Source organism: Podarcis pityusensis (assembly GCF_964106645.2).
Source record: "Podarcis pityusensis genome assembly, chromosome: 16".
Lineage (NCBI taxonomy): Eukaryota > Metazoa > Chordata > Lepidosauria > Squamata > Lacertidae > Podarcis > Podarcis pityusensis.
The window spans coordinates 27,271,640-27,298,318 of NC_138041.1; the positions used below are offsets into that span (position 1 = coordinate 27,271,640).

The window sequence follows — 26,679 nt, forward strand, 5'->3', positions numbered from 1 at the left end:
CTGGGACAGAGCAACGGGAGGTCACTCCGTCGCGGGGATTCGAACAGCCGACCTTCTGATCGGCAATCCCAAGAGGCTCAGTGGTTTAGACCATAGCCCCACCCGCTGTCCCACAAACAACCAGTGCACACTGCAGTACAGAAGTGGCAAGGCCATGCGTGTGGACCATGCATTTGAGAGCCTTGCTCCCTTCCCTCCTTGCCTGCCAGGCTCCCCCAGGTTCCATCCATCGCCCTCCTAGCAGGCTGCTTGCGTCCCTTCCTGGATGGGGCTGCCAGGGACCTTTCCCCCACCCTCGCCCCCGGAGGTACTTACAAGGCCCAATCCCATAGAAGAGCACAAAGAGGAAGATGAGGACCACACTGAAGTGGTGCATCCAGAAGAAACGGTGCTGGGAAGAGAAGAAAAGGGTCCTCTAAGCGGGAGTGGAAGGATCCAATGCTTCCTGTTGCAAAGGCAAGCAGAGGAGAATTGGGGGTGCCCAAGTGGGCTCCTGGGGGTGCCAGTCCCTTGAGGGCCAGGGGCAGAGAGGGATGTCTTAAGGAGGCTTCTGAACTGTGTCTATTATTATTATTATTATTATTATTATTATTATTATTTATATACCTATACCCAGGGGCTCTCTAGGTGGTTCACAGAATAAAATCAAGATATAAAACCACAAAATACATAAAAAAATAAAATAAAAACAACAACCCAATAGCCCCCCACAAAAAAACACATTTTAAAAGGGCATAGGATGTCAATCAGATCAACCAAAGGCCTGGTTTAAAAGAAACGTTTTTGCCTGGCGCCTAAAGGTGTACAATGAAGGCGCCAGGTGAACTTCCCTGGCGAGAGCTTTCCACAGATGGGGAGCCACTGCAGAGAAGGCCCTATTCTTGTGTTGCCACCTTCCGGACCTCTCGAGGAGGAGGCACGGGCCTCAGAAGATGATCTCTGGGTCCGGGTAGGTTCATAAGGAAGGAGGCGGTCCTTGAGGTATTGCGGTCTTGAACCATTTAAGGCTTTATATGTCAAAACCAGCACTTTGAATTGGGCCTGGAAACTAAATGGTAGCCAGTGCAGTTGTACCAGAATTGGTGTAATATGCTCAAACTGTCTTACTCCAGTGAGCAACATGGCTGCTGAATTCTGCACCCGCTGAAGTTTCCAAACGGTCTACAGAGGCAGCCCTATGTATAACACATGTGTTATGTACTAAGCTTGGATCCTAGAACAATAGGCAAGTAGGATCGTAGAATGCAACAACTGATTGGCTTGCAGGAGAAGACCAATCAGGCTACAGGAGGAAGTTAATCAGCCTATTAGGCTGGTAGGATCGTAGAATGCAACAACTGATTGGCCTGCAGGAAACGACCAATCAGGCTCCAGGAGGGAAGCAGAATCAGCCAATCAGGCGGAACTCATTATGTAAATAATGTATATAAAAGCCTGAGGTTTGGGGGGCAATTCAATCACTGTTTTACAAGCTGCAATAAAGAGCATGAAATCACTACAGGACTCCGAGTATATTTCAGCATGGCAGTAATCTAACCCAACAGCTCTTTTCCCTTTCACTCCACCGCTGCCCCACATCACAGAGGACCCCCAACCACCTTACCTGGAGCGAGAGGGTCAGGGTGAGCAAAGCCAGGACCAGGACCATCGCAGCGTAGCCCCCCCAGAGCAGAAGCTTCCGTCCAAAGCGCTCAATGAGGGAACTCTGGAAGGCAGCAAAAGGAGGGGAACCTCAGACATCCTGCCAGGGGGACAGGGGCTGGGGAAATACATGAGGGGCTCTCCCCATTTTGGGAGCACCAGCTGTGCCGCCCCCCCTTGAACTTACGCACAGGATGGACGAGAGGCACTCACACATCCCCACGCCCAAAGCGATGTACGGAACGAGCTCCTCTTCAAACCTGGCTGTGCGGAAGACTTCAAAGGAGTAGAAATAGATCTGGAAAAGGCAGGAGGAAGATGAGGAGACGTGGGGCTAGTTTGCAGGAGACGTTTTTGCCTGCAGAGCTCCATGCGTGCAGAGGCTCCCTGCCTGTCCCCGTTCCCTTCTGTTAGAAGGCAGGTGGCCTGCGGTACACACAGCACGGACACCTCCCTGCCTACCACAGAATCATAGAAACTGCAGAGTTGGGAAGGAACCCAAGGTTCATGTCAGGGAACTGCCATCAGTTCAGAGGCGAGAGGTGGAAGGGCAGTTGTGTTATAGGGAGCCTCCGAAAATCTTGCGAAGCAGTTCCTCCTCTGGCGAGGAGGAAAGCCCCACCTCCAGTGGGGAGGAGGTGGTGGGACCAGGGGATGCTAGGGAGAGCCTCAACACCGAGCCTGAGCAAACCGGAGAGGAGGGAAGTACCCCTTTGCCAGCGCCCATTCTGCGCAGTAGGTTTCAGCGCAGGGAGGGGAGGAGAAGGTTGGGGGTCATGCGACTGTTATGCTGGGGAAGGTACAAGAACCGACCACTCCCAGATTCTGATAGTGACTGAGCCAGACATGAATTTGCGACGCTCTTCACTGTAAATAGTCTGCACTAAGAATAAAGCCTGGAAAAGACAGGTCAGAGTCTTGCCTGTTTGCTCTCGAGCAACCACACCATCACCTGACAGTTCATTTAGTCCACCCCCCTGCAATACAGGGACCACATACCCCTCCCTCCAGAGAACTGGCATGGGGCTTTGGATATGGCCTTGTTGTTGTTTTCAGGCTCCTTGGCACTCACATCTGCCCCAGATTTGTCTCCACTTATAGAATCATAGATTCCTAGAACTGGAGAGTCATCTAGTCCAGCCTCCTGCCAATGCAGGAATCTTTTGCCCAACGTGGGTCTCGAACCCAGGACCCTGAGATTAAGAGTCTCGCGCTCTACTGACTGAGCTATCAAGGAAGCCTCCAGGAAGAAAGCCAGAAGGATGCAGATAATGCATGACCACTGCTGCTCGGGTGCAAATGACTCAAAGCAGGATGCGGATGGGATCAAGGCTCCTCAAATCACTTGGCTGGCCTTTTGTTCTCTGCGCCTTGACTGGTGCGTGTGTATGTTGGAGGGGGACAGGGGCATCTTTTGCTCTGTCTCGGGTGGCAAAATATATTGGGCCCACCCTGCGTGAGCTGACCTGCCTGCTGAGCCTGCAGACACAGGGCGGATCGACACTCATGGTTTATAACGTTAGGAAACGGTTAAGAAAACGCTTCAAAATGTAAGGGTCATATTAAAGGTAAAGGGATCCCTGACCATTAGGTCCAGTCGTGGCCGACTCTGGGGTTGCGGCGCTCATCTCACTTTATTGGCCGAGGGAGCCAGCATGACTAAGCCGCTTCTGGCGAACCAGAGCAGCGCATGGAAATGCCATTTACCTTCCCGCCGGAGCGGTACCTATTTATCTACTTGCACTTTGACGTGCTTTCGAACTGCTAGGTTGGCAGGAGCAGGGACCGAGCAATGGGAGCTCACCCCGTCGTGGGGATTCAAACCGCCAACCTTCTGGTCGGCAAGTCCTAGGCTCTGTGGTTTAACCCACAGCGCCACCCGCGTCCCTTAAGGGTCATATTAGTCATGCGTTATTAAAATGTGACAGCAGAGGCTACTGCAGAGCTACTAACTATCTTAAACCAGGTGGATCTTTTGGAAAAGAAACTGCCATTTTAGAACAGTATTTCTAATATTTTTCTAATTACATTTTACAGGTGAGTGTAGATCCAGCCACAGACTGGCCATGGCTGGGTTGGGTCACAGCAACCCTTCTGCTCCCCACCAGGGAGCAAGTAGACTCTCCTTTGCTGGTGCCTGTGGTCCTCCAGATGTCCCTGGACTACAAGTCCCATCATCCTTGTCCTGCTGGGTGCAGAGGCTGATGGGAGTTGGAGTCCAGCAGCACCTGGAGAAGAGCCACCATAGCTGTTCCCTGTTGTAAAGTCTGCTTGATCCAAAAGGCTGTGTGACTCCCCTGGAAGCCTCCGCGTCCCCCAGGAAGCAAAGACTCAACTGCGTTGATGCCGCAGAGCTGCAAGGTGGTCATGACTGTGATCATCACGTAGAGCTGCCAGCGGAAGGAGCGGGCCTTCATCAGCTCCAGGACGCGCAGGCTCTTGGTGGTGGCCACGGCGGACTTCTCTTTCTTGAGGTCCTCAATCTCCACTTGGTGGTCACCTTCGCCCCAGAGCTGCTTGATGGCTGTGGTACAGAAGGAAAGAAGGAAGAATAGGCCTGGCTCTACCCAAAGTGACCCTTGGATCAGCTCAAGGGGCAGATCAATCCATGGCTACCAGGGCAGCTCTCTACCAGCTCCATCTGGTACGCAGGATGAGACCCTACCTGCCTGCAGACTGTCTCACCAGAGTGGTGCATGCTCTGGTTATCTCCCACTTGGACTACTGCAATGCGCGCTACGTGGGGCTACCTTTGAAGGTGACCCGGAAACTACAACTAATCCAGAATGCAGCACCTAGACTGGTGACTGGGAGTGGCCGCCAAGACCATATAACACCGGTCCTGAATGACCTACATTGGCTCCCAGTACGTTTCCGAGCACAATTCAAAGTGTTGGTGCTGGCCTTTAAAGCCTTAAATGGCCTCGACCCACTATACCTGAAGGAGTGTCTCCACCCTCATTGTTCAGTCTCTTGCCTTCTGTTCTGCTCAATTCACTATGTTGCAATTGCAGTGCCCTGCAGCGCCCCCTAGACTAGATGCCCGGTGCGCCAGAACCAGTCGTGCTGCTCTAAATCCACCTCTGGCATTTGCGAGCCTTGCTCAAAGTCATTGGCAACCCTGGAGCCAGCCTGTCTCAGCCCTGCTGCTGCCAGCCAGCCAGCCTGCCTGCCTGATCTGTCCAGATGGCACGGGGCTCCTACCTTTCATGAAGGCTTCTTCATTGCCCTTCTGGATCAGAAGGTAGGATGGGGAGTCGGGGAAGCAAGGGAGGGTCAGTAGCTGGACCACTGCAGTGAGCCCACTGGAAGCCAGTAGCAAAGGCCACAAGAAGTCACTGCCCAACATTTCCCTGCAGAGAATAGAAGGAGGAAGTCAGGGGACAATGGCATACAGTGGTTTTTTTTGTAAGCGCCTCCCCTTCCTAAGCTGGTTAGGAGCATCCTGGCTTTGGGGAAGGAGGTGCCAGGCCTCTGAAAGGATGCTGGCACCCTCCTGCCTCCTTCCCAAAGCCAAGTGAGCTTTGGGAAGATGGCGGAAGGGCTCTTGGACCAATTGGAGCATCGCTCCTCCCTCCTTAAGCCAGGCAGAAGCTTCTCGGGCTTTGGGAAGGAGACACCAGGGGAACATTTAGGGGACTAGCCTAGTCCCTGTAGTCCACTGACCTCACGCCACTGCAGGGGGGGTGTCATCATCACAGGACAGCCCCCCTCCAACAGGAGCACAGGCCCCCGGTCCCTCCTCCGAAACCCACACATTCTTTTGAGCAGCCCAGAATTCAAAGTCCCAAACCCAAAGCGTGCAGCTTTAGAACCCAAGGTTCTAATTTAAGTTCATGTGATTTTTATTCAACACAATCCAAGTCCCAAAGGCTTTCAGCCACACTGTTCTCAAGCATCTTTCAGGCAGCACAGAGGAGGGGCTGCACTTACCCCAAGCCCATCACTTGTCCCGAGACTTTCCCGAGGGTCAAGAAAACAGCCACCGTGGCATTTGTAAATCCGCGCAGCTTCTTTGGAGAGATCTCTCCCACGTATTGAGGGTGTATGTTGAAGGAAAACCCTTGGGAAAGAGTGGGGGGCATGATAGAGAAACACAGTGAAGAAACCTGCAAAATCACCCGGTTTCACTGTCTCCAGGTTCAAGGTCAACTCAAACGAATTATTATTGGCAGCTGTTGCATCTGACAGGCATGTAGCCGGGTCATGTCTTAGCAGGTCTGCAACCTGCTCCCTGCTCCACAGCCCAGCCCAAGTGCCCTGAAGCTCATCCATCTAGGTTTCCAGGGTCAACCACCCTCGGTTGAGTTCTGCCAAATGGACCAGGTTAAGCTAAAGAGGGGACGCGGGTGGCGCTGTGGGTTAAACCACTGAGCCTAGGGCTTGCTGATCAGAAGGTCGGCGGTTCGAATCCCGGCGACGGGGTGAGCTCCCGTTGCTCGGTCCCTGCTCCTGCCAACCTAGCAGTTCGAAAGCACGTCCAAGTGCAAGTAGATAAATAGGTACCGCTCTGGCGGGAAGGTAAACGGCGTTTCCGTGCGCTGCTCTGGTTTGCCAGAAGCGGCTTAGTCATGCTGGCCACATGACCCAGAAGCTGTACGCCTGCTCCCTCGGCCAATAAAGCGAGATGAGTGCCGCAACCCCAGAGTCGGTCATGACTAGACCTAATGGTCAGGGGTCCCTTTACCTTTAAGCTAAAGAGACTGCAAAAATTGGGGAAGGCTGGGCAGGATTCTCTGCCTGCACAAACAATGCATCTTGACTTATAGCATCTCCAAAGGAACCAGCCCCCTGCATCTCCCTCCTGCCACTGGAATTTCTGATAAGAAATGCTTTAAAGACCAATTTAAAAGACCAATGTAGTACAGTGGTACCTGGGTTCTCAAACGCCTTGGTTCTCAAACACCGAAAACCCGGAAGTAAGTGTTCCGGTTTTTGAACATTTTTCGGAAGCCGAATGTCCAGTGTGGCTGTCGGCTATTGTTTCTGGGGTGCCTGTACCAATCAGAAGCTGTGCCTTGGTTTTCAGACATTTTGGAAGTCAAATGGACTTCCAGAACAGATTAAGTGTGGCGCTTTTGTTTTTCCTATTTATTTTGCATTTTTGTTTTTGAGGCTTTTTTGGTTAATTTGTTTTTGTGACTGTGTGGAACCCAGTTCAGCTACTGATTGATTGATTGATTGATTGATTGTGTGACTGCGGAAATGGATAAAAGCCTCCCAACCAAACAATGACTATCATCAGTGCAGGTAAGAATTTTTTTTAAAAAACTTTTATCATCTACAATATTGTCTTATTTATTTTATAGTACAGCGCATTGATTATTGCTTTCATTTTATGGATCAATGGTCTCGTTAGATAGTAAAATTCATGTTAAATTGCTGCTTTAGGTGTTGTTTTTAAAAGTCTGGAATGGATGAATTTGTTTTGCATTACGTTCTATGGGAAAGCACACCTTGGTTTTGGAACGCTTTGGTTTTGGAACGGACTTCTGGAAGGGATTAAGTTTGAGAACCAAGGTACCACTGTGATTTAAAAAGAAGACGAGACTGATGAAGGAACGAAAACAAAATGCCCCCGGAAGGTTGTGGTGACTTTGCTGCAAGTGCCAGGATGCTTCCTTCATACCGATGCCGACTCCGTAGAGAAAGCGCCCCAGGAGGATCATCTCGAAGGACCCGGCCATCTTGCTGAAACCCATGAGCGATGCAGCCGCTAGCATGATCAAGTTGGTGAACATCTGGCATTTCTTTCTGTAATGGAAGGCGGAATTAAGGTGAGAAAGGCAGGCAGACACAGGGACCTTAGAGCAGGCGTAGGCAAACTCGGCCCGTCAGATGTTTTGAGACTACAATTCCCATAATCCCTGACCACTGGTCCTGTTAGCTAGGGATGATGGGAGTTGTAGTCCCAAAACAGCTGGAGGGCTGAGTTTGCCTATGCCTTCCTTAGAGCAACAGCTCAACTGCTCCCGCCAACAACAAAGGGACTTGGACTTACCTCATGGCCTGATTTGCACCTGGGATACAGGTGACTCTCAGGTGGGGGGCAAACACCTTGTGCTTATTGTTCACCCCCCTGGGAAAAATGGGAAAGGAGGTATCCAATTGAATGCACAGAGCTGCACAGGAAAAAGCGGTTTTCTGCTGCTCCAGCACTGATTAAATACCAGTACTTTAATAGTGTGAAAGAGAGCAGAAGAACCTCAGCGCCAAACTGGATCCACTCTTGTCTGCGAGACGCCTCTGGACCCGACGAAGATAGCACCAGGTTTTTCAATTATAAAACTGATGCCACACGAAGCTACCTCGGAGCTATAGATTATTAAAATTAAACGTGGAGGTAGCTGGAAAATATAATTTTAGGCAAGCACGGTTACAAAGAAAGATGTTTAAAGAGAAAGGGGGCTCACCATATGGTGATTTACAAAAGTTGCGACCAGAAGCCTTGCGACGAATACAGGATAGAGAGAAACAGCATATTAAAGAGCACAGAGTACTACCTCTGAGATTTTGATACGAAAATAAAAGAAGAGAGAGGAGAGGAATGAGAGGAACGAGAGTCTGGAACGTGAAAGGAAAGACAAGGGGGTTTGCTGTATATGATTTTATTTTGGAGTTGTCTGTTGTAAAGAATGTACATTATTGTGAATAAAACAATAAAGAAATAAAGTAAAAGAAGAAGAATATATGTATTATGAAACTATTGTATCTTTTTGTAATGTGTTTTTTAAAAAACTGTTGACTGTTTTCTTTTTGGAATCAATAAAGCATATATATATACACACACACACACACACACACACACACACACACACAGAGTGTGTATATGAAGTTATGAGACTTCCGTTGAAATCTACAATTTGATGCAGCGAATAGTATACCTTATTTATTCAAAAGTACAGCTGGTTACGTCTTGTGTGTTTATTGAGTACAGCGACAACAGGAAATGTGTGCTTGTTTTGCTTTTTCTAGGACTGAGAATAAGAGGCATCTCTTTGACTCAGACCCTCCCACACCAACTTCCAGGGCATTGCCCTGGTGGGCTTGAACCCTATGTCATAGATTTAGATGTGCACGGAAGCCACAAATAGCCTTAGGGAAAGACTTACTTCCGATATTTTGTGGTCAGGTACCCACAGCAGACGCTTCCCAAAAGCCCCCCTATGCCGTAGATGGAAACGATGAAGGACCACAGCAAGAGGATGGTCTCTTGCGGGAGAGGGGACCCATGCCGCTCCAGCCAGGTCTCGTTGATGAATTTTTTAATGTACTGCAAGCAAGCAAACAAAAAAATTCATTGTGCGTCTATTTCCTTTGGCTTACAACACGAACAATAAGGGTCTCTTTTTGATGTGGCTGGGGGCAACCCAGTCAGATGGGCAGCGTGTAAGTAATTCAACTAAATAACATCGAGATGTGCAACAATTCAATTCAAAACGTAACATCGTGCTGCCATTCAGTGAACAAGGAATGCCGCTGATGATCTCACTCAGTCCAAGGCTCCCCTCTTGCGGCCTTGACAGTTCCAACCTAAGGAATGCAGGACAGTTGTGGTTTTTTTGGCTTACCAAGGAGGGGTAGTTGATCACAGAAATGTGAAACCCATATGGGAAGCTGCCACCTATGCCCAGAACAAAGATCATCTGGAACAATCCACGATATTGAATCTGTAAACACAAAACATATCCAGAAGGGCATCTCCTGGTGCCTCACGGTGGGAAAAATACACAGCAGTTCTCAGAAAAATTCTACAGAATTGGCAAATGAGCAAAGCCAAATGTTCAAATGCTGGAATTTACCACAAGTATTTTCATATATTTTTTTAAAAAATGGATTTGGTAATTAATTCTATAGTGCAGTGGTACCTCGGGTTACATACGCTTCAGGTTACAGACTCCGCTAACCCAGAAATAGTGCCTCAGGTTAAGAACTTTGCTTCAGGATAAGAACAGAAATCAGGCTCCGGCGGCGCGGCAGCAGCAGGAGGCCCCATTAGCTAAAGTGGTGCTTCAGGTTAAGAACAGTTTCAGGTTAAGAACGGACCTCCGGCACGAATTAAGTACTTAACCTGAGGTACCACTGCACATGATGAATAGCTGGCCAGTAATGACAGATTGTCTATGATGATATGAAAAGTTTCATCATTCTTGACCTGGCTTCCCTCAGGCCCCTGAGGTGTGTTAACAAGGGACCCCAATAACCTCCTTATATATATATATTTTCTGATATCTGCTGCCCTCTAATGGTAAGATGCAAGGCCCTATTTGGGATGAAAGGAACTGGCCAGATATTTTCCTTGGAAAAAGGAAGGACAGTGAAGGGGGTCTGCTGCCATGGCCAGGAGAAAACAGGCCTCTTGCTCTACCTCAGCCAGAAGGAAGCCACCCACCTTCCCAAAAAGCAGCACATCCATCTTCTAACACTTGCACCCAGCCTCATCGGAGAGAGAGAAAATAATTTCGTGCAGGTAAAGGTAAAGGGACCCCTGACCATGAGGTCCAGTCGTGTCCAACTCTGGGGCTGCGGTGCTCATCTCGCTTTATTGGCCGAGGGAGCTGGTGTACAGCTTCCGGGTCATGTGGCCAGCATGACTAAGCCGCTTCTGGCGAACCAGAGCAGCGCACGGAAATGCCGTTTACCTTCCCGCCGGAGCAGTACCTATTTATCTACTTGTACTTTAACGTGTTTTCGAACTGCTAGGTTGGCAGGAGCAGGGACCGAGCAACGGGAGCTCACCCCGTTGCGGGGATTCAAACCGCCGACCTTCTGATCGGCAAGTCCTAGGCTCTGTGGTTTAACCCACAGCGCCACCCGCGTTTGTGCAGGTAGGATTTCTCAAAACTTGGAGACATGAGCTGGGGGCTCCAGGTCAGGTACTGCCCCCCCATGACTGCAATCTCAGTCCTCTCTCTGCAACAGAGGCCTAAATGGTGACAAGAGGCCTGGGGAGCGGAGGACCTGAAATCACCACGGCAACTGCAGCATCACCAATTGAGGCAAAGGACCACCCTGACTATCCAAGGCAGGCAGGACACACTGGGGGGGGGGGGAGCTGTGGGTCAGAAAATGAGGGCAGGAGGTGTCACACCATCCAAGGCGAGAAAACATATCCAGTACCTTGTTCCCATAGGATGCCATGGCGGCCATGAAGGTCCAGTGGGACGCAACTCATGTGTCAGATTCTAGATGCTGCCGCTACAAAGACCCCCACAGCCAAATCCTCAAGTGGGTGTCACAGTAAGGTTACCAAACATCCCCGTTTCCTGGGGACAGTCCCGGATTTACATATCAGTCCCAATACAAAATCCATTGAAGCTGAAAAGTGTCCCCGGATTCACTGAGAAAAATCTGGTAACCTTATCTCACACAGAGCGCTGCTCCCCATTACTGCTGCCCCACCCTTCCTTGCCAAGGGCAAACATTTTGCATTGCTGGTCAGACCTTACTCCAAAATGCTCATATTTGAGTGGGTTTTTAAAACACGAATTCTGTTATTAGCTTGATCAATCAATATTTATGGTTTCGATTTTTGCTCTATGAGTAACTTTTGAGGATTTTTAAAAAAATGTAAAATAGCTATGGCTTATGAAGAAGGAGGTACTCACCAGGTTAGAGAAGAAGCTCCCCATCTCCGATTCAAAGACCCCCACAGGGGTGGGGGGCGCTACCAATTGATCAAAAGCCGGCTCTTCTCAAAGGGATGCAACATGGGCTGCTTCTCAAACCTCTCTCTCTCTCTCTCTCTCTCTCTCTCTCTCTCTCTCGTCGCTATCTTGCCAAAACCATCAGCAGGCACCAATTACTCGAAGTTAAAAATTACTATGCAGGTTTTCAATTAATGGATTAATTTCGTTTCCCGTGCAAAGTTTGGAACCGCAAAGCTAAATAGATCAACCAGCCGTGGGTGTCCATGACCAATTACATCCTCAAAAGGCAGTGAGTCCATGTGAACGCCCCCCAGACTTGGGGAAAGGGGCTTTGGCAGTTTGCCACCCTCAAATTGTATAAATTCAGTCGGGCTGCACTTCTGCCCAGGGGAAATTGCATTACCGTGGTACCTTGGTTCTCAGACTTAATCTGTTCTGGAAGTCTGTTCCAAAACTAAAACGTTCCAAAACCAAGGCATGTTTTCCCATGGAAAGTAATGCAAAATGGATTAATCCATTCCAGACTTTTAAAAGCGACCCCTAAAACAGCAGTTTAACATGAATTTTACTATCTAAAGAGACCATTGATCCATAAAATGAAAACAATATTCAACGTACTGCAGTCACACAATCAATCAATCAGTAGCTGAACTCGGTTCCACACAGTCACAAAAACAAAAACGAAAAAGAGCCGCAAAAACAAAAACGCAAAATAAATAGCAAAAGCAGACAGACATCAGGGTAACACTCAAATCAGAAGCGGAACACTCAAAACGGAAGTGTAACACTCAAAATGGAGCACGTTCGGCTTCGAAAAAAGTTTGTCAACCAGAACACTTACTTTCAGGTTTTCAGTGTTTGGCTTCCAAGTTGTTTGAGCATCAAGGTGTTTGAGAACCAAGGTACCACTGTAGTTGTAAATGGACCATTGGTGCTCTGCTGCCAAATCTGGGGCTCAGCCACACTTCCGCTTTGTCCCAGGATTCCTAGTGATGGGTCTGAGAGGTTTCAGCTTTCCCCATAGCTTTTTCTGGGGAAACCTGCTGTTTACTGCCGAATCAGAACAAACATCCATCTGCAACCCCCCCTCCATTTCTGTAATTTCGGAATGTCCTGGGGAAATTGGGACAGTTGCGGGGTATGACGTTGCAGGGCAAAAGAACCCCTCAAACCTGTGACTAGAAATCACAGGGCAAATGTCAGTGTGGATGAGCCTCAACTGTAACATCCACACTTCCCCTGCCTGCAAATACTCAGTATACCTGAAGGAGCGTCTTCACCCCCATTGTTCAGCCCGGACGCCGGGGTCCACCTCCGAGGGCCTTCTGGCGGTTCCCTCACTGCGAGAAGGGCCTTCTCGGTAGTGGTACCCACCCCGTGGAACGCCCGCCCATCAGATGTCAAGGAAATAAACAACTATCTGACTTTTAGAAGACATCTGACGGCAGCCCTGTTTAGGGAAGTTTTTAATGTTTGGTGTTTTATTGTGTTTTTAATATTCTGTTGGGAGCCTCCCAGAGTGGTTGGGGAAACCCAGCCAGATGGGTGGGGTATAAATAATAATAGCAATTGTTGTTGTTGCTATTATTATTTTGCCTGAAGCAGAACTTTGCATTAGGCTCTTTTGAAGTTATTTTCATTAGCTTCAGCCCAACAATCTCTATCGATCACCAGGTTGATTTGATTAGACTTCTCCAGAGACTCCAGCAAAACTGGTCTTTCACGGGGAGAGCCACCTTGTGTCCATCGATGGACTCTAAACACCACCCACTCCAACCCCTTGCTCAGGAAAGTAATATTAGTCCCTGTGGGAGGAGAGGGCTGGTCCTCTTATGGAGGGGCGGCTAGCTAAAAGAAGAGGCAGCAGAGAGCAGAAATGAACGGACCGTTTGCCCAGCATAGTTGTGCCCCCCTAGGCTCTGCATTAGACTTATAAACTTGTTCATAAATGATCTGGAGCTGGTTTATTTGTTTGGTTGTTTATTTCCCCTCAAGAGTTCTCTAAATTGCTTTCTAGGACATTGTCCTTCCAAGCACAGTACAACCACTTCCGAAGCATGATAGAATAACAGTTACAACATATCACAAAAGTCAGGAAAACGGAGCAACGCATCTTTTAAAATATCCAGCTAATGAAATGGATCAGGATCTTTGCCAACCAGCTAGAAACCTGCAATAAAACCAACTGGCCCCAAACCAATTTGAAACGGCAGCATAGTCACCTGCTTTCTGAATCCCACAGCTGAGCCAAAAGCAGCTTAGAGGAGGAGGAGGAGCAGACTCCTAAGCCAGGGGCCATTCCTGGCAAGGCTCCGCCTGTCATGGCTCTCAGTCTCACTGGTGTCAGTGATCGGTTTTTGTTCCGCTATTGTTCATAATTATGAATCTCTCCCCACACATTTTTGAGGCTTTGCTTCTAAGCAGGCACAAGGGCAGTTTGCCTCTGAAGGGAAAGCCAGTGCCTGGGGAGCACCAGAGGGCAAGGCAGATGGACTCAGGCCCTGGTTGCGGGCATCTAGACTAGGAGCAGGAAGCTGGGGCTAAGTGGGCCTGATTCACCTGCAGAGTTCTTCTGACCTCCTTATCCCCAAGAGCTCCATCATAGCTTGGTGCAAAGCACAGGGTCTGCTGCGAAGCTCGTTTCTGAGCCGAGAGCCTGCTTCTTCTTAAAATTGAGTTTATCAAACTCTTCTCGGATTTCTAGGATCGATTTCCCCTTGGTCTCCGGCAGGATGAAGTAAATAACGATTGCGGAAACATAGAGAGTGCCCATGAAGATGAGGAAGCTGAACTGATGAATGCGTTCCTGGAGAGGGAGGGAGGGGGGAAACAGACACACCCCAACCCCACAGAATTATAAGGCAAGCCTGGATCGGTTCCTTCCAGGGATACTTTGTGTTATGTACTGAAGTTCTCACCCTGGGCCAGCAGGGGGATACTGTAGATAGTTATGCAAATAAGGGATCGAAAGTGATGTTCAGTGATTGGATAGTTTTAGAAAGTTGCTACAGTTATGTTGTACTGGAGCTCTATATAAGCAGGCTGACTGAACCCTTCAGTTCAGTTCTGTCCTGGTCTGTGAATAAACAAGAGCTGTTTGAAGAATCACTGTGCCGTCTGATATGTTCACCCACAACTTAACACTTTGCTTCTTGTGTGACCTCCATACAGACCCCTGCCTTTGCAATGACAACTTCGCACCACCCTGCAAACCTCTTTCGGCAAATTGATGCAGCCCAGCGGCACGCTCCCTGCCACCTTCCCGCAGCGGAAGCAGGATACTGGGGCAGGGAGTGTGGGGGTCAGCTGGGATTGCTATGAGGAATTATGAGAATATGGAGCAAGCCATTGTGTCTGCAATGAAAGTGTTGCATTGACTGGGCTTGAGTCATTTGACATGATTTATGATCGAATCCAACAAGCCTCTGCACCTCTGCCATTTTCTTTCGCTACGCCTGACAGGCATGTATAGGCATTCTAAAAACACAGACCAGTTCTTCACCAGGCATCCTGGGCTATAAGAGATAGTAGGTAGCTTTGATGTAGCTTTTGTTAATCTTTAGGTAGATCTTAAAAGGTAAAGGGACCCCTGACCATTAGGTCCAGTCGTGACCGACTCTGGGGTTGCAGCGCTCATCTCGCTTTATTGGCTGAGGGAGCCGGCGTACAGCTTCCGGGTCATGTGGCCAGCATGACTAAGCCGCTTCTGGCGAAACAGAGCAGTGCACGGAAATGCTGTTTACCTTCCCACCGGAGCGGTACCTATTTATCTACTTGCACTTTGACGTGCTTTCGAACTGCTAGGTTGGCAGGAGCTGGGACCAAACAACAGGAGCTCACCCCGTCACGGGGATTCGAACCGCCAACCTCCTGATCGGCAAGTCCTAGGCTCTGTGGTTTAACCCACAGCGCCACCCGCATCCCCTTAAGGTAGATCTTAAGGGCCAGGAAAAGAGTTCACAAGGATATGGTAAATACTACCATCCTTCCTCTCCTGTTTACTGCTGTTTATGACCTCCGGGGTTTGCTAAAAGCATTCTTCCTTGATTCCTATTTTATTTACTTTGAACTATGTATGCATGCTCAAGTAGGAAATAGTTTCTTTGTAGTTACAAGGATTTCTCTGATCTGACTTTGTCCCACGTGGGGATGTTTTTGAAATGCTCAGAGGACATCTGATTGGTTCTTACAAGCACTGAATTTTAAGTTCTTTTGTTAATAAAAGGGGCCTGGGCCAGGGTGTGACAGATTATTATTGGCACCTCCTCCCAGAGTCTTGCTGGTCAAGCCTCGTGTGTATTTTATTAATCAGGGTCCAATCCTTCCTTGCTTTTGGAATGTGACAGGGGAGGGGAATGGAACCATCAGGAGAAGTCTCGCTTACCACGACAAATGGGAACACCATTCCTATCGAGAAGAATCCGATCCAGTTTAAGACTCCACTGATCACGTAGGAAGACGACCTGGAGGACTGGTCGAAGATCTCCATCCTCACAGACGCCCCGGCCCCGGCTGCGGAGGGAGGAACCAAAGGTCAGGGCTGCTCCTGCTGCCACCACTAGGCTAGGAAATGATGCTGCAAAGAGCACCCGAGGGAGCCTCTCTCACCGTCTCCAATGCCCCAGCAGTGGCCAAGTGGCTTGGAACAGACGCTGTACTCTTCGTGGCACCCAGAACGTGGCAAGTGAAAATATGGCCCTGTTGTTGGTGATGGAGATGAAGGTGTTGGACCTGGGGGGGGGGGAGTGAGGGGAACTGGGGGTGGGGGAGTGGGGTGAGACCGGCAGTGGGTGGCTCATCAGCTGGCACGACCCCCAAGCCCTGCCCTCCAAGCGTGGGCTTCTGTCTTCCTGAGGTTACAGCTGCTGAGCTCCAGATTCCAGCCTTTTTCATAGAATCGTAGAATTGGGACCACAAGTGTCATCTTTTCCAACCCCCTGCAGTGCAGGAATCTTTTGCCCAACTCGGGGCTCAAACCTTGAAATTAAGAGCCTCATGCTCTACTGACTGAGCTCTACATCAGGAGCCACCTTTTTTTCATGACCGTGTTGCCTCCAGGGGGAATGTGGGGGACACACTTGTGGATGGGGGAGGCTCTTGTGCCAAAGGGGAGTTGGGGTGAACCTCCTTTTGCCTCCCCACCTCAATGTCAGGGGTTGGACTGAGGAGGAATAGTGGGAGCCGCCGCCCCTTCTCCTGAACCTTCCCGGCGGGAGGAAGACAGTATTGATTTAGAACTGTGGTTTTCAGAGGGACATCGTCCAGAGAAGAAAAGCTGGGAAATTCTGGATGAGGAGCAGCTAGAAGAGCAAACACCAGGAGAGAGACAGCTGGCAGATTCAGTGTCCTTGGAAAGCATTCCTGACCCCCCCCCCCTTGCCTAAGACTAGTCAGGCTTTGAGAGTGATAGAACAGAAAGCGCAGCGGCAACAAGCTCAGATTACCAGACGTAGGAATGATGTAGATTAATGGGGACGGAAGAGGTAAACCTTAACTGGGAGCAACGCCATTTCTAGAGAGATATGTATTCCTTTGTACCTTGCTGTGATTATTAAAGAAACTAACTGGTAAGAATGTTCCTTTCGTTTGATCTGCTTATTTACTGCCACTGGGGGAGGGATCCGATTCCCTGAAGTGACACTCAGGTGGGGAAAGGTCCACGTGTTTGGTGGGCTGTGGCTGAGCTGTAGGGAAGCCCCCATGCACCAGGACCCATAGCCAAAGGAACCCAGGGGCAAAGTTCCCAGCTCTGCAACTGGAGAGGCTGATCCTGCACTGCGCTGGATGCTCCACCGGAACTCACTCAGCTTCCCGTGCAAAGGCGCAGCTGCAGCCAGGATTGGACCTCCTCCCCAATTTTCTAGGCCCACTCAGGCAGCCTAGGGAGCCTCAGCATGCCGTTGGCTTCTTTCTTTCTTTCTTTCTTTCTTTCTTTCTTTCTTTCTTTCTTTCTTTCTCCCTCCCTTGTCCCCCAATCACTGCTGAGTGCAATCAGTCTGTTGAGCAGCAGTAAAGCCAAAGGAGAACCACCTGGATACAATCTGTTTGCTGCAATGCAAAGGGACTAGTGCAAAGGGACAACCCACAATATATTACAGTCTATGAGAAGATAGACTCTGGACAAATCTCATGACTGCACAGCTAATTTAAAACAACACTAAAGCTAGGTGATAATGATAACAATAATAAGCTGCAGAATGTGAAGTTAAATGTTTAGGATGAATTGGCAGCTCACCATTAGATATAGAAGGAATGCAATATTTTTAGGGAGGTTTTTACAGACACCTTTATGGTGTGAAATGTGCAGTTCCCTGAGAAATAGTCTTGTGCTTCACCAAGAATTTCTGAAACCTTGATTGGCTCGATGCCCTAAAACTGCAAATGAAGCCAGATTTGGATAATCTTTTAGGGCACTTTGCTTATTTGTCTCCCTACTGCCATGCTATCTGATGAAATCAAAGAGCACACCGATTATTTTTTTTAAAAGTTAATCAGTCAGTTTGTACTCCACAAGTTTCTCGAGGGATGAGTGCCTCATTTTGAGAGCTTTGAGTGGGAAAACTGCCTATCAATATGAACAAGTGCCCCATCACTGACCTGGGCCGGCTCCAAAACAGATCACAAAGCAGAATATCAGGGCAAGGCTGCAGTAGGGCATCCAGGAGAAGGAATGCTGAAATGAAAGCATGTTTTCATTCGTGAGGGCTGAGGTTCCCCCTGGGCGCAGGCATAACTGTCAACTTACAGATTTGAAAATAAGAGACCAGCAGCCTCGAAAATAAGGGATCAGCAGCCAAAATAAGGGATTTTCCGAACACAGGTATGTTCGACTTCTGAGCCAAAGGCAGAAAGCCCAGCCAGCAGCCAAATGAAGCCTCAAGCGGTGGTTCCCACAGCGCAGCAACCCGGCAAAGGGGATGCAGCAAGGAAAACCACCGTCACCTCTCCGCTGGGAAGCGCTGAGCAGAGGCGAGTCCCCAGGCTATGCGGCCGATTTGATCGGCACAAGACATGCAAGCTCCACCCCCAGTCGTTCTTAGACTCCTTATTGGGTGAGCAACGCAGCCAAGCAAGACAGTTGGAGCCTCCCTCCTCCCTGGCCGGCAGGGAGGGAGGGAGAGGAGCTGCTTCCTTTGAAACCCGGGAAATTTAAGGGACATCATCAATAAGGGACAGCAGCGGGACATGGCGCTGGGATAAGGGACTTTCCCACCAAATAAGGGACGGTTGACAGCTATGGGCGCAGATTGCAGGGCTGTGTGGGCCTCTCTCCTTTCCTTAGGTGCAGCTGAGATGCTTGATACACACACAAACACACCCTTGGTGAATCTGGCTTTTCGTAAGGCATCTGGGCTCCTGACCACCAATCTCTGGGCTCAGATCCTGTGGGCTCCCGGCCACCAACCTAGTTCTTACAGCAGTCCCAGCCTCACCCTCCCCGACTCTGAGCCAGGCGCTGGGGTCACTTGCAGCCTAGTTTGGTCAGAGACCGACCGCTGGCCACATCTTAGGTGAGGGGCTGTCAGGGAAACACCCTAACCCCCATTTTTTTTTTTTTTTTGGCTTCTTACCTGCAAGGAGATGGTCAGCGTGACAGCAGCAAGCACTGTGGCCATCAGTCCATAACCTCCCCAGAGCAGTACTCTTCTTCCAAAACGCTCAATGACGACACTCTGGGGACAGAAAGGACAGAGGGCTCTGCAGTGGCTGCGGGGTGCTCCACCAAGCCCCGGCTCGGGTCAACTGTGGGCAGTTGCCAGGGCCCGCCACGTCTACCACTACCCCCCTGAAGGGCTTTTTGGGAGAGGCCTGGCAGGAGTGCGTGGGCTCCATATCTGGACTTGGTCAGCCTAGGTCTGATGTCAGTTTCCCCACAATGCAATTCCCTGCAACATGCATATTCCTGAGGGCCAGGTTGAGAGACCTGGGGGGCCAGGTTCGCCCCGCCCCCATGCCTGGGGTTCCAAAGGGGGCGGCTCTCCCCAAGAACCCTCACTCACACAGAAGACGGCAGAGAGGAGCTCACTGAGGCTGATCCCCAAAGACAAGGCCGGGATGTGGTCGTTGTCAAAACCAACCGTCTGCAGGACTTCAAATGTGTAGCTGTAAATCTGGAGGGGGGGGGACACATTGAGAAGGGGGCCCATCAGGGGAACCAACTCTACCTGTAGAGAGCCTTCTGGGGAGGGAAGGAGGAGGGTCAGTGGTGGTCCCTGGACACCTCTGGCCTCATCCTCACTCCTGTAGGAAGGGAAGTTAATTTGTCAATCAAGTGACGGTGTTTGGGACAAGTTTTGGGAGAAAGCAGGACTTCCGCAGAGAGAAAATGAACAGTTGAGGAGGAGCTAACCTGGGGCTCAGCTTCATTAGTTCAAAAACAGCATTTTGAATGCGTTATAATAATAAACACACAACACCAGGTGACAACAGAGAAGAGAGCAAAAAAATTATTTGCGATTTTCCATAGTGTTTCCCCCCCCCCCCTTTGTTATACAGTGGAACCTCAGTTTTCGAACACAATCCGTTCCGGAAGTCTGTTTGACTTCAGAAATGTTCGAAAACCGAAAATCAAAGGGCTGTTGGCAAAATGAATGATGGAAAATGGAAAAACGCGCCGAGGAAGCCATTCAACTTCTGAGGCGTGTTCGAAAACGGAAGCATTCACTTCCAGGTTTTCGGCATTCAGCTTCCGAATCGTTTGGCAGCCGAGACATTTGAAAACTGAGGTTCTGCTGTAATGATTTAATTTCTGACTTATTTATAGCGTTCTCCCCTTGTGTGTAGATCCAGCCCTGGGCTTTATCAAATAGCTGCTAGGGCTTATCCACACATAGCTTTTGCCTTACCCAGAGGTTCGCATTAGCCCAAACTTTAAATAGTGAAAATCCACTATTTAAAGCTGAATCGGAGCAAACATTAATTTGTGTTTTCCATGGGTTGATGTTTGCTGCAATTGAGCTTTAAAGATCGGGGGTTTTTTTTTGGGGGGGGGAAGCCCTGGAAGAATAAAAGTGCACTTAGACACAGAGGTTTAAATTGAGGACCGTGTTTGGAAAGAGTGGAGAAGAGGTAAATGTTGATAAGTAATCAGTGGGCAAAAGTTATCAGAAGGCACCTCCTTTTGAAGTCACGTTTCTAGGGGCAGGTCTGTGTCTGAGTGGGAATTTGGTCCCTGCGCTTTCCCTTCCAAAAATCCCCTCATTTTACCACTGAATTGGAGCAAATGAACATAGGGTTTCGGCGAATTGCTGTTTGCTCCTGTGGCGCTGTGGGTTAAACCACAGAGCCTAGGACTTGCCAATCAGAAGGTCGGCAGTTCGAATCCCTGTGACAGGGTGAGCTCCCGTTGCTCGGTCCCTGCTCCTGCCAACCTAGCAGTTCGAAAGCACGTCAAAGTGCAAGTAGATAAATAGGTACCACTCTGGCGGGAAGGTAAACGGTGTTTCCGTGCGCTGCTCTGGTTCTCCAGAAGCGGCTTAGTCATGCTGGCCACATGACCCGGAAGCTGTACGCTGGCTCCCTCGGCCAATAAAGCGAGATGAGCGCCACAACCCCAGAGTCCTCAGCGACTGGACCTAATGGTCAGGGTTCCCTTTACCTTTACCCTGTTCAGTGGTAAAACACAGGTTTTCCTGGGGGGAAGCACCAGGGAAAAAATGAACACCCCAGTTGAACCCAATCCTGAGAAGCCCAATCCTTTGCCTGGAAAGAACAGAGGAAAGGTACGTGTGGATGAGCCCTTAATCTGAAGCAGCTCATCTCATTGGGGAGAAATATCTCAATTTAAATATTTGGATCCCCCCCCCCAGCTCCCTTTCTCTGAGCTCGTTCTTCCACACAACAACATGCATGTGAAACTCAACTGTGTGGATGCCAGTCAGCTGTAGGGTCACAGCCAACAGGAAAAGGATGTACAGCTGCCGGCGCAGGGCCGGATCCTTCATCACTTCCAAGACACTCTTGGTGCTCCACAAGGCAGACTGCTGCTTCCTCAGGTCGTCCAGCTCCACCTGGTGAGGCCCTCGTCCCCAGAGGGTCTTCATGGCTGTGAAGGCAGAGAAAACAGAGGCCCTCACACCATTCTTCCCACTGTGTGGGAGCCAGGCGACACACGGGGAAAGGCTCTAGCTACAACTGAAGGAGCGTCTCCACCCCCATCGTTCAGCCCGGACACTGAGGTCCAGCGCCAAGGGCCTGCTGGCGGTTCCCTCGCTATGAGAAGCCAAGTTACAGGGAACCAGGCAGAGGGCCTTCTCGGTAGTGGCACCCGCCCTGTGGAACACCCTCCTACCAGATGTCAAGGAAATAAAAAACGATCTGGCTTTTAGAGGACATCTGAAGGCAGCCCTGTTTAGGGAAGTTTTTAATGTTTAGTGTTTTATTGTGTTTTTAATATTCTGTTGGGAGCCGCCAAGGCCAGATGGATGGGGTATAAATAACTATTATTATTATTATTATTATTATTATTATTATTATTACTATGCTACATCCCGCAGGAGAAGGCAAATAAAATAAAGTTAAGGAACAGGGATGTGGAGGCCATCTGACTCAGAAAACATGTTTTGCAGCCACATGTAAGTTGTACACACCCTGAAAATGAAGGGAAAACCCACTCCTCAATTATCTCCAAGGGCAGTGGGGGGGGAGTGTCTGTGACTCAACTCCCCCCCCCCCCCAGCATCTGACTATCATGTGGCACAGCCAACATGCCAGATAAAATAATTAAATACAGTCAATGGGATGAAGATCTCTTTCGAAACCCGTGAAGTTCCTTGTACCCAAGTATGCTTGAGGGAGGCTATTCTGTAATTTAACCATTTCTAGCTGCTTAGAGAGCACCCAGTTACCTTTTCGGCATCCTTCCTCATCCCCTTTGCTCAGGAACAGGTGAGGTGGGGACTCGGGGAAGAAGGGCAGAGTCAGCAGCTGGAGCAAGGCAGTCACGCCGTGGGAGGCCAGCAGCAGCGGCCACAGCGAAGCGTTTCCTAGGAACTCTCTGGGAAAAGCAAACCAGAAGACATCCATCCCTTCAGAAAGCCAGGAGGGGCTTTGTGTGCCAGTACAAAGGAGCAGCAAAACCTGGAGTGGTTTAAAACCAGGAGTGCATGTGGCACTGGCGCTAGCCAATGCGGGCTGGTGATTGAACTAGCATGTGCTGGCTGTCATCTGAGGTTGGGGCAGGGTTCTCAGAAGACCCCTCTCAGAGAGAGAGAGAGAGAGAGAGAGAGAGAGAGAGAGAGAGAGACTTTGTTGTGGGGTTGGGATAGGAAGCACCCGAACAGGTAGATAAGCAGGATCCTACCTTTGCCCCATCACCTGACCCAGGACTTTCCCCAGGCTCCAGAAGATGGAGGCAGTTGAATTTGCAAATCCACGGAGCTTCTTGGGGGAAATTTCCCCGACATACTGAGGGTGGAGAAGGACACAGATACCTGGACGTGAAGGCAGAGAGAGGACGAATCTCTTAGCATTGCAGGACCCCCAAAACATTTGGGAGAAGTTGTCCAGAAGAAGCTGCCTTATACCAAACCAGGCAGTCAGTCCACCTAGTTCAATATTGTCTACCCTGACTGGCAGTGCTCTCTCCAGGGTTTCGGACATTTTGAATTGCGATGGCTTCACTGAATTGCATCAATCGTTCCGATTGATTTTTTGCTGCTGCTGTTGGTTTTATTTACCCATTGCTGGGTTTGATATTATGGCGACGGCGTTTGTCCACAGACAGCTTTCCGGGTCATGTGGCCAACAAGACTAAACCGCTTCTGGCACAATGGGACACCATGACAGAAACATGCCAGAACGGAAATACCGTTTACCTTCCCACCACAGCAACACCTATTTATCTACAGTGGTAGCTTGGGTTACATACGCTTCAGGTTACATACGTTTCGGTTACAGACTCTGCTAACCCAGAAAAATTACCTCGGGTTAAGAACTTTGCTTCAGGATGAGAACAGAAATCATGCAGTGGCGACGCAGCGGCAGCAGGAGGCCCCATTAGCTAAAGTGGTGCTTCAGGTTAAGAACAGACCTCCAGAACGAATTAAGTTCTTAACCCGAGGTACCACTGTACTTGCACTGGCATGCTTTCGAACTGCTAGGTTGGCAGGAGCTAGGACAGAGCAACGGGAGCTCACTCCGTGGTGGGGATTCGAACCACCGACCTTCTGATTGGCAAGCCCAAGATGCTCAGTGGTTTAGATCACAGTGCCACCCGTGTGGGGACCTGGAAGTGGAGTGGAAGAGGCTGCAGTTCCAGGGGTTGCGCTGAAGCAAGGGACCGAGACTTGGGAGCAGGCTGGTCCACTTTTCCCACAGTTCTTCACTCAGGTGGTAGCTCAGAGGAACCCAGCCCTGCCAGTGAGTCCAGAGCAGCTGGAAGGAGGACAGCACTTACTGGTGCTGATGCCACACAGGAAGCGACCTGCCAGGATCAGCTCAAAGGAGTTGGCCACCTTGCTGAAGCCCATGATGACAGCCCCCGACAGCATGATGAGGTTGGTGCCCAAGAGGCATTTCTTTCTGTTGGCGCAAGGATGGAGGAAGCCGTGAGTGGCAGCGGTGTCATGGAATTCTACTCACTATTGATCCAGAGCAGATTCCAACGTATAGTGAGCAGAGTAAAAACTTAAACAACTGCTGTGCGTATTCTGTTAGCTAAAAAGTGGAAAACCCAAGAATTACCAACAATAGAAGAATAGCAGATGATGGATGGTGGATTTTTCGGAGCTAGCCGACCTAACCAGAAGAGTCTGCGACCAGAAGGAGGAGGAGTAGCAGGAAGAGTGGATTAAATTTAATGATTACTTAGTTAAACATGTTAAGCTAAATTAACTGAAAACAGCTTGCAGATACTTAATTGGCTTAGGATTTTATTTATGTTAAGTGTTGAATTAATATGTTTAATTTCATAATGTGAAGATCTAAGGATGTTAATGTTTAAGTTAAATTTTATAAGAACTGTGATTTGGAAAACCGTTAAAAGGATATGCAATGAAATTCAACCAAGGGAAAGCGAGGAAGTCACTTAACAATGTTAATAAGTGTAATTTTCAATAAGGCTATGATTTAGGTTTGCTTGTCTTATGTGTTTGTTTGTTTATAATGCTGTGAAAACCAATTGTTTTTTTTTAGAAAACAACCAAAACTTAAACACTTTGTGGGATTCCCCCAAAATAGACCAGAGGCGATGAAAATTTCATCCAGCAGAGCTTTACTGCTACTGAAGGCAAATGAGCATAATGGTCACAAATCCAGTAAGTTCAGGACTGGCACTGTCCATAAGAAATCCAGTTTCAGCAGACTTAACTTAAACTTACAAATGAAGGAATGGGTTTCCCAAATTGGAGTTCACCGACTGGGTCTGCGTTGCTCCGGGACAGGAGGAAGGAAGTCAAAATGACACCGAGTTGGTTCAAAGAAAGAGTTTATTCTGCTCTCCGGATAGCAGAAGGCACTTGCGTGATCAAGTCCACAGCAAGTCCAAAGAAACGACAGGTTTCATGCAGTTTATATATCCTCCAGGCACCCTCTCACTCCTCCCCTAGGAGCCCAACCACGTCGGCGTACGTACACAGGTTGACATCACATATGTTCCTGCTCTGGTACTCTCAACCATAAAAGGATCTTCCTTCCTGTACTTCTGACCATAAAAGGATATTCCTGATCCTACTCCTATCTTGGAGCAAGAGGTCACTACTTCCGAGAACATGCTCTGGTGTTAGTCCCAGACTTGGGTCTCTGTGTCATTTGTGGTCAGGACATAAGATATGTCTATGTCTGTTCTACTGGTAAAGTCAAGGCCAGTCTTGCCGTCAAACTGATAAGGGAGAGAGCTGTGTTCTTGTTTTGCATTTGCTCAACGCCTAAAGTTTATGCATTTTAGCTAAGGAGAAATGGGGATTTTGGTGCAGTTTAAAAACTGCCTGCACAGTCAGTTTTGGGGTTTGGGAAACCCATTCCTTCACAATAAGTCTAAACCTTAACACTAAGCATACCATATATAGAGCACAACACAAGAAGAGCAGAAAAAATTGCACGCCTTTGTGCCACAATGAGAGAAGGACAGGTGGCTTCTCCTGTGTTAGATCTCACCAGAACAGCAGCTGCACAACATACACATCCATTGCGGAATTCAGCTGTCAGAAACAGTGTCTGGGCGGAAAATGCTGCTATGTCCAGGAAAATCCAGACATATGGCAACCAATGTTGGAAGTGTAGATTTTGGTGAAATTCCTTAAACGTAGCTCAAATTTATTTATTTTTTGAGATTTTGCAAAACTAAAACAAACAAACAAAGGCTCAACAACTTTGCGTCCAGATTTTCACATTTTGAAATATGGCAACCCTAATATACATCATGCACTCCATAGTCTGCCTGGTGACTTTTGCAGCTCCCCTGGGCTTGCACCCCCAGCGGGGCCTGGTTTCACCAACCCCTAAAGTACGACTCAGGTGTTCTGCAACTACGATGCACACAGGTGCTTTGCTGGAATTTCCCTTTACTTTTTCAGCATGAAGAATTCCTGTCCTGGCCACCAGTTGCAAGAACATTCTGACCAGGACAGCCCACCTCTGGTCAGCTGACAACTGGGATGCGCTTTGGACCTTGACTCTGGAGCCTTCAAGGCCCAATCCTTTTCCCAGCAGAGCCCTGGCCAGCTCATTCCCAGCACACCATTTTGTGGCTCGAACTGTCTTTCCAGGAGCAGCTTGTTTCACACTTATACCTACTTCCCGAACTTTGTTGTGAAGTACCCGCTGGCCATAGTGCCCAGCAGGCCCCCTAGGGAAAAGATGGACACAATCGAGGCCCAGAACAATGTGAGGCTTTCAGGGTGGACGGGCATCCCGGACCGCTCCAGCCAGCTCTCATTGATGAACGTTTTCACGTGCTGCAAAAAGAGGAAACCCCGTTAACCAGAAGATGCTGTGAAAAGCCAGTAGTTTGGGAGGTGGGGGGAGTTGAACAAGAAGCAAATTGGGAAAGTATGGCCTGCAATAATATAAGATCACACATCTAGTCATTGCATGGAGGGAAAGGTCAACTCCAGCAGCCAAACGGATTTGTTCATTGTGGTGCTTGACCAAAGCTGGTGTAGGACTACCTGGGGCCCATTCTCTGCCCCCCTTTCACGCTCCTCTTCAGGGTATGGAGGAGAGTTTCCCAAACTTGGGTCACTAGCTGTTTTTGGACTACAATTCCCATCATCCCTAACTAGCAGGACCGGTGGCCAGGGATGATGGTAATTGTAGTCCAAAACCAACTGGAGACCCACTGGTCTGGAGTAAGAATATCTGTGTCTGAGCAATTGTAACAAACAGATTACGCTAGTAGGTCTGCAAGAATTTCTATAAGGAGGATTATGTGAAATATTGCAAGGAAGAC

At 49.0% G+C, this 26,679-nt stretch overlaps 1 protein-coding gene across 1 annotated transcript in view; it reads right to left on the reverse strand.

Moving 5' to 3' along the window:
* LOC308464811 (uncharacterized protein) overlaps nt 1-26,679 on the reverse strand; it is a gene marked incomplete at its 3' end in the record, with an annotated part of 30,728 nt that overhangs the window by 1,937 nt on the left and 2,112 nt on the right. Inside the window, exons 3-22 of the mRNA XM_080984400.1 lie at nt 26,025-26,185; nt 23,689-23,813; nt 22,594-22,723; nt 22,139-22,287; nt 21,155-21,336; nt 19,292-19,402; nt 18,863-18,964; nt 17,889-17,964; nt 15,676-15,803; nt 13,898-14,097; nt 10,448-10,554; nt 9,213-9,352; nt 8,754-8,914; nt 7,271-7,395; nt 5,575-5,704; nt 4,846-4,994; nt 3,978-4,165; nt 1,829-1,939; nt 1,604-1,705; nt 316-391 (exon numbers count right to left, since the gene is read on the reverse strand). Of these exons, the coding sequence (XP_080840526.1) occupies nt 316-391; nt 1,604-1,705; nt 1,829-1,939; nt 3,978-4,165; nt 4,846-4,994; nt 5,575-5,704; nt 7,271-7,395; nt 8,754-8,914; nt 9,213-9,352; nt 10,448-10,554; nt 13,898-14,097; nt 15,676-15,803; nt 17,889-17,964; nt 18,863-18,964; nt 19,292-19,402; nt 21,155-21,336; nt 22,139-22,287; nt 22,594-22,723; nt 23,689-23,813; nt 26,025-26,185 (2,653 nt within the window). The remainder of the gene's footprint in view (nt 1-315; nt 392-1,603; nt 1,706-1,828; nt 1,940-3,977; nt 4,166-4,845; nt 4,995-5,574; nt 5,705-7,270; nt 7,396-8,753; nt 8,915-9,212; nt 9,353-10,447; nt 10,555-13,897; nt 14,098-15,675; nt 15,804-17,888; nt 17,965-18,862; nt 18,965-19,291; nt 19,403-21,154; nt 21,337-22,138; nt 22,288-22,593; nt 22,724-23,688; nt 23,814-26,024; nt 26,186-26,679) is intronic.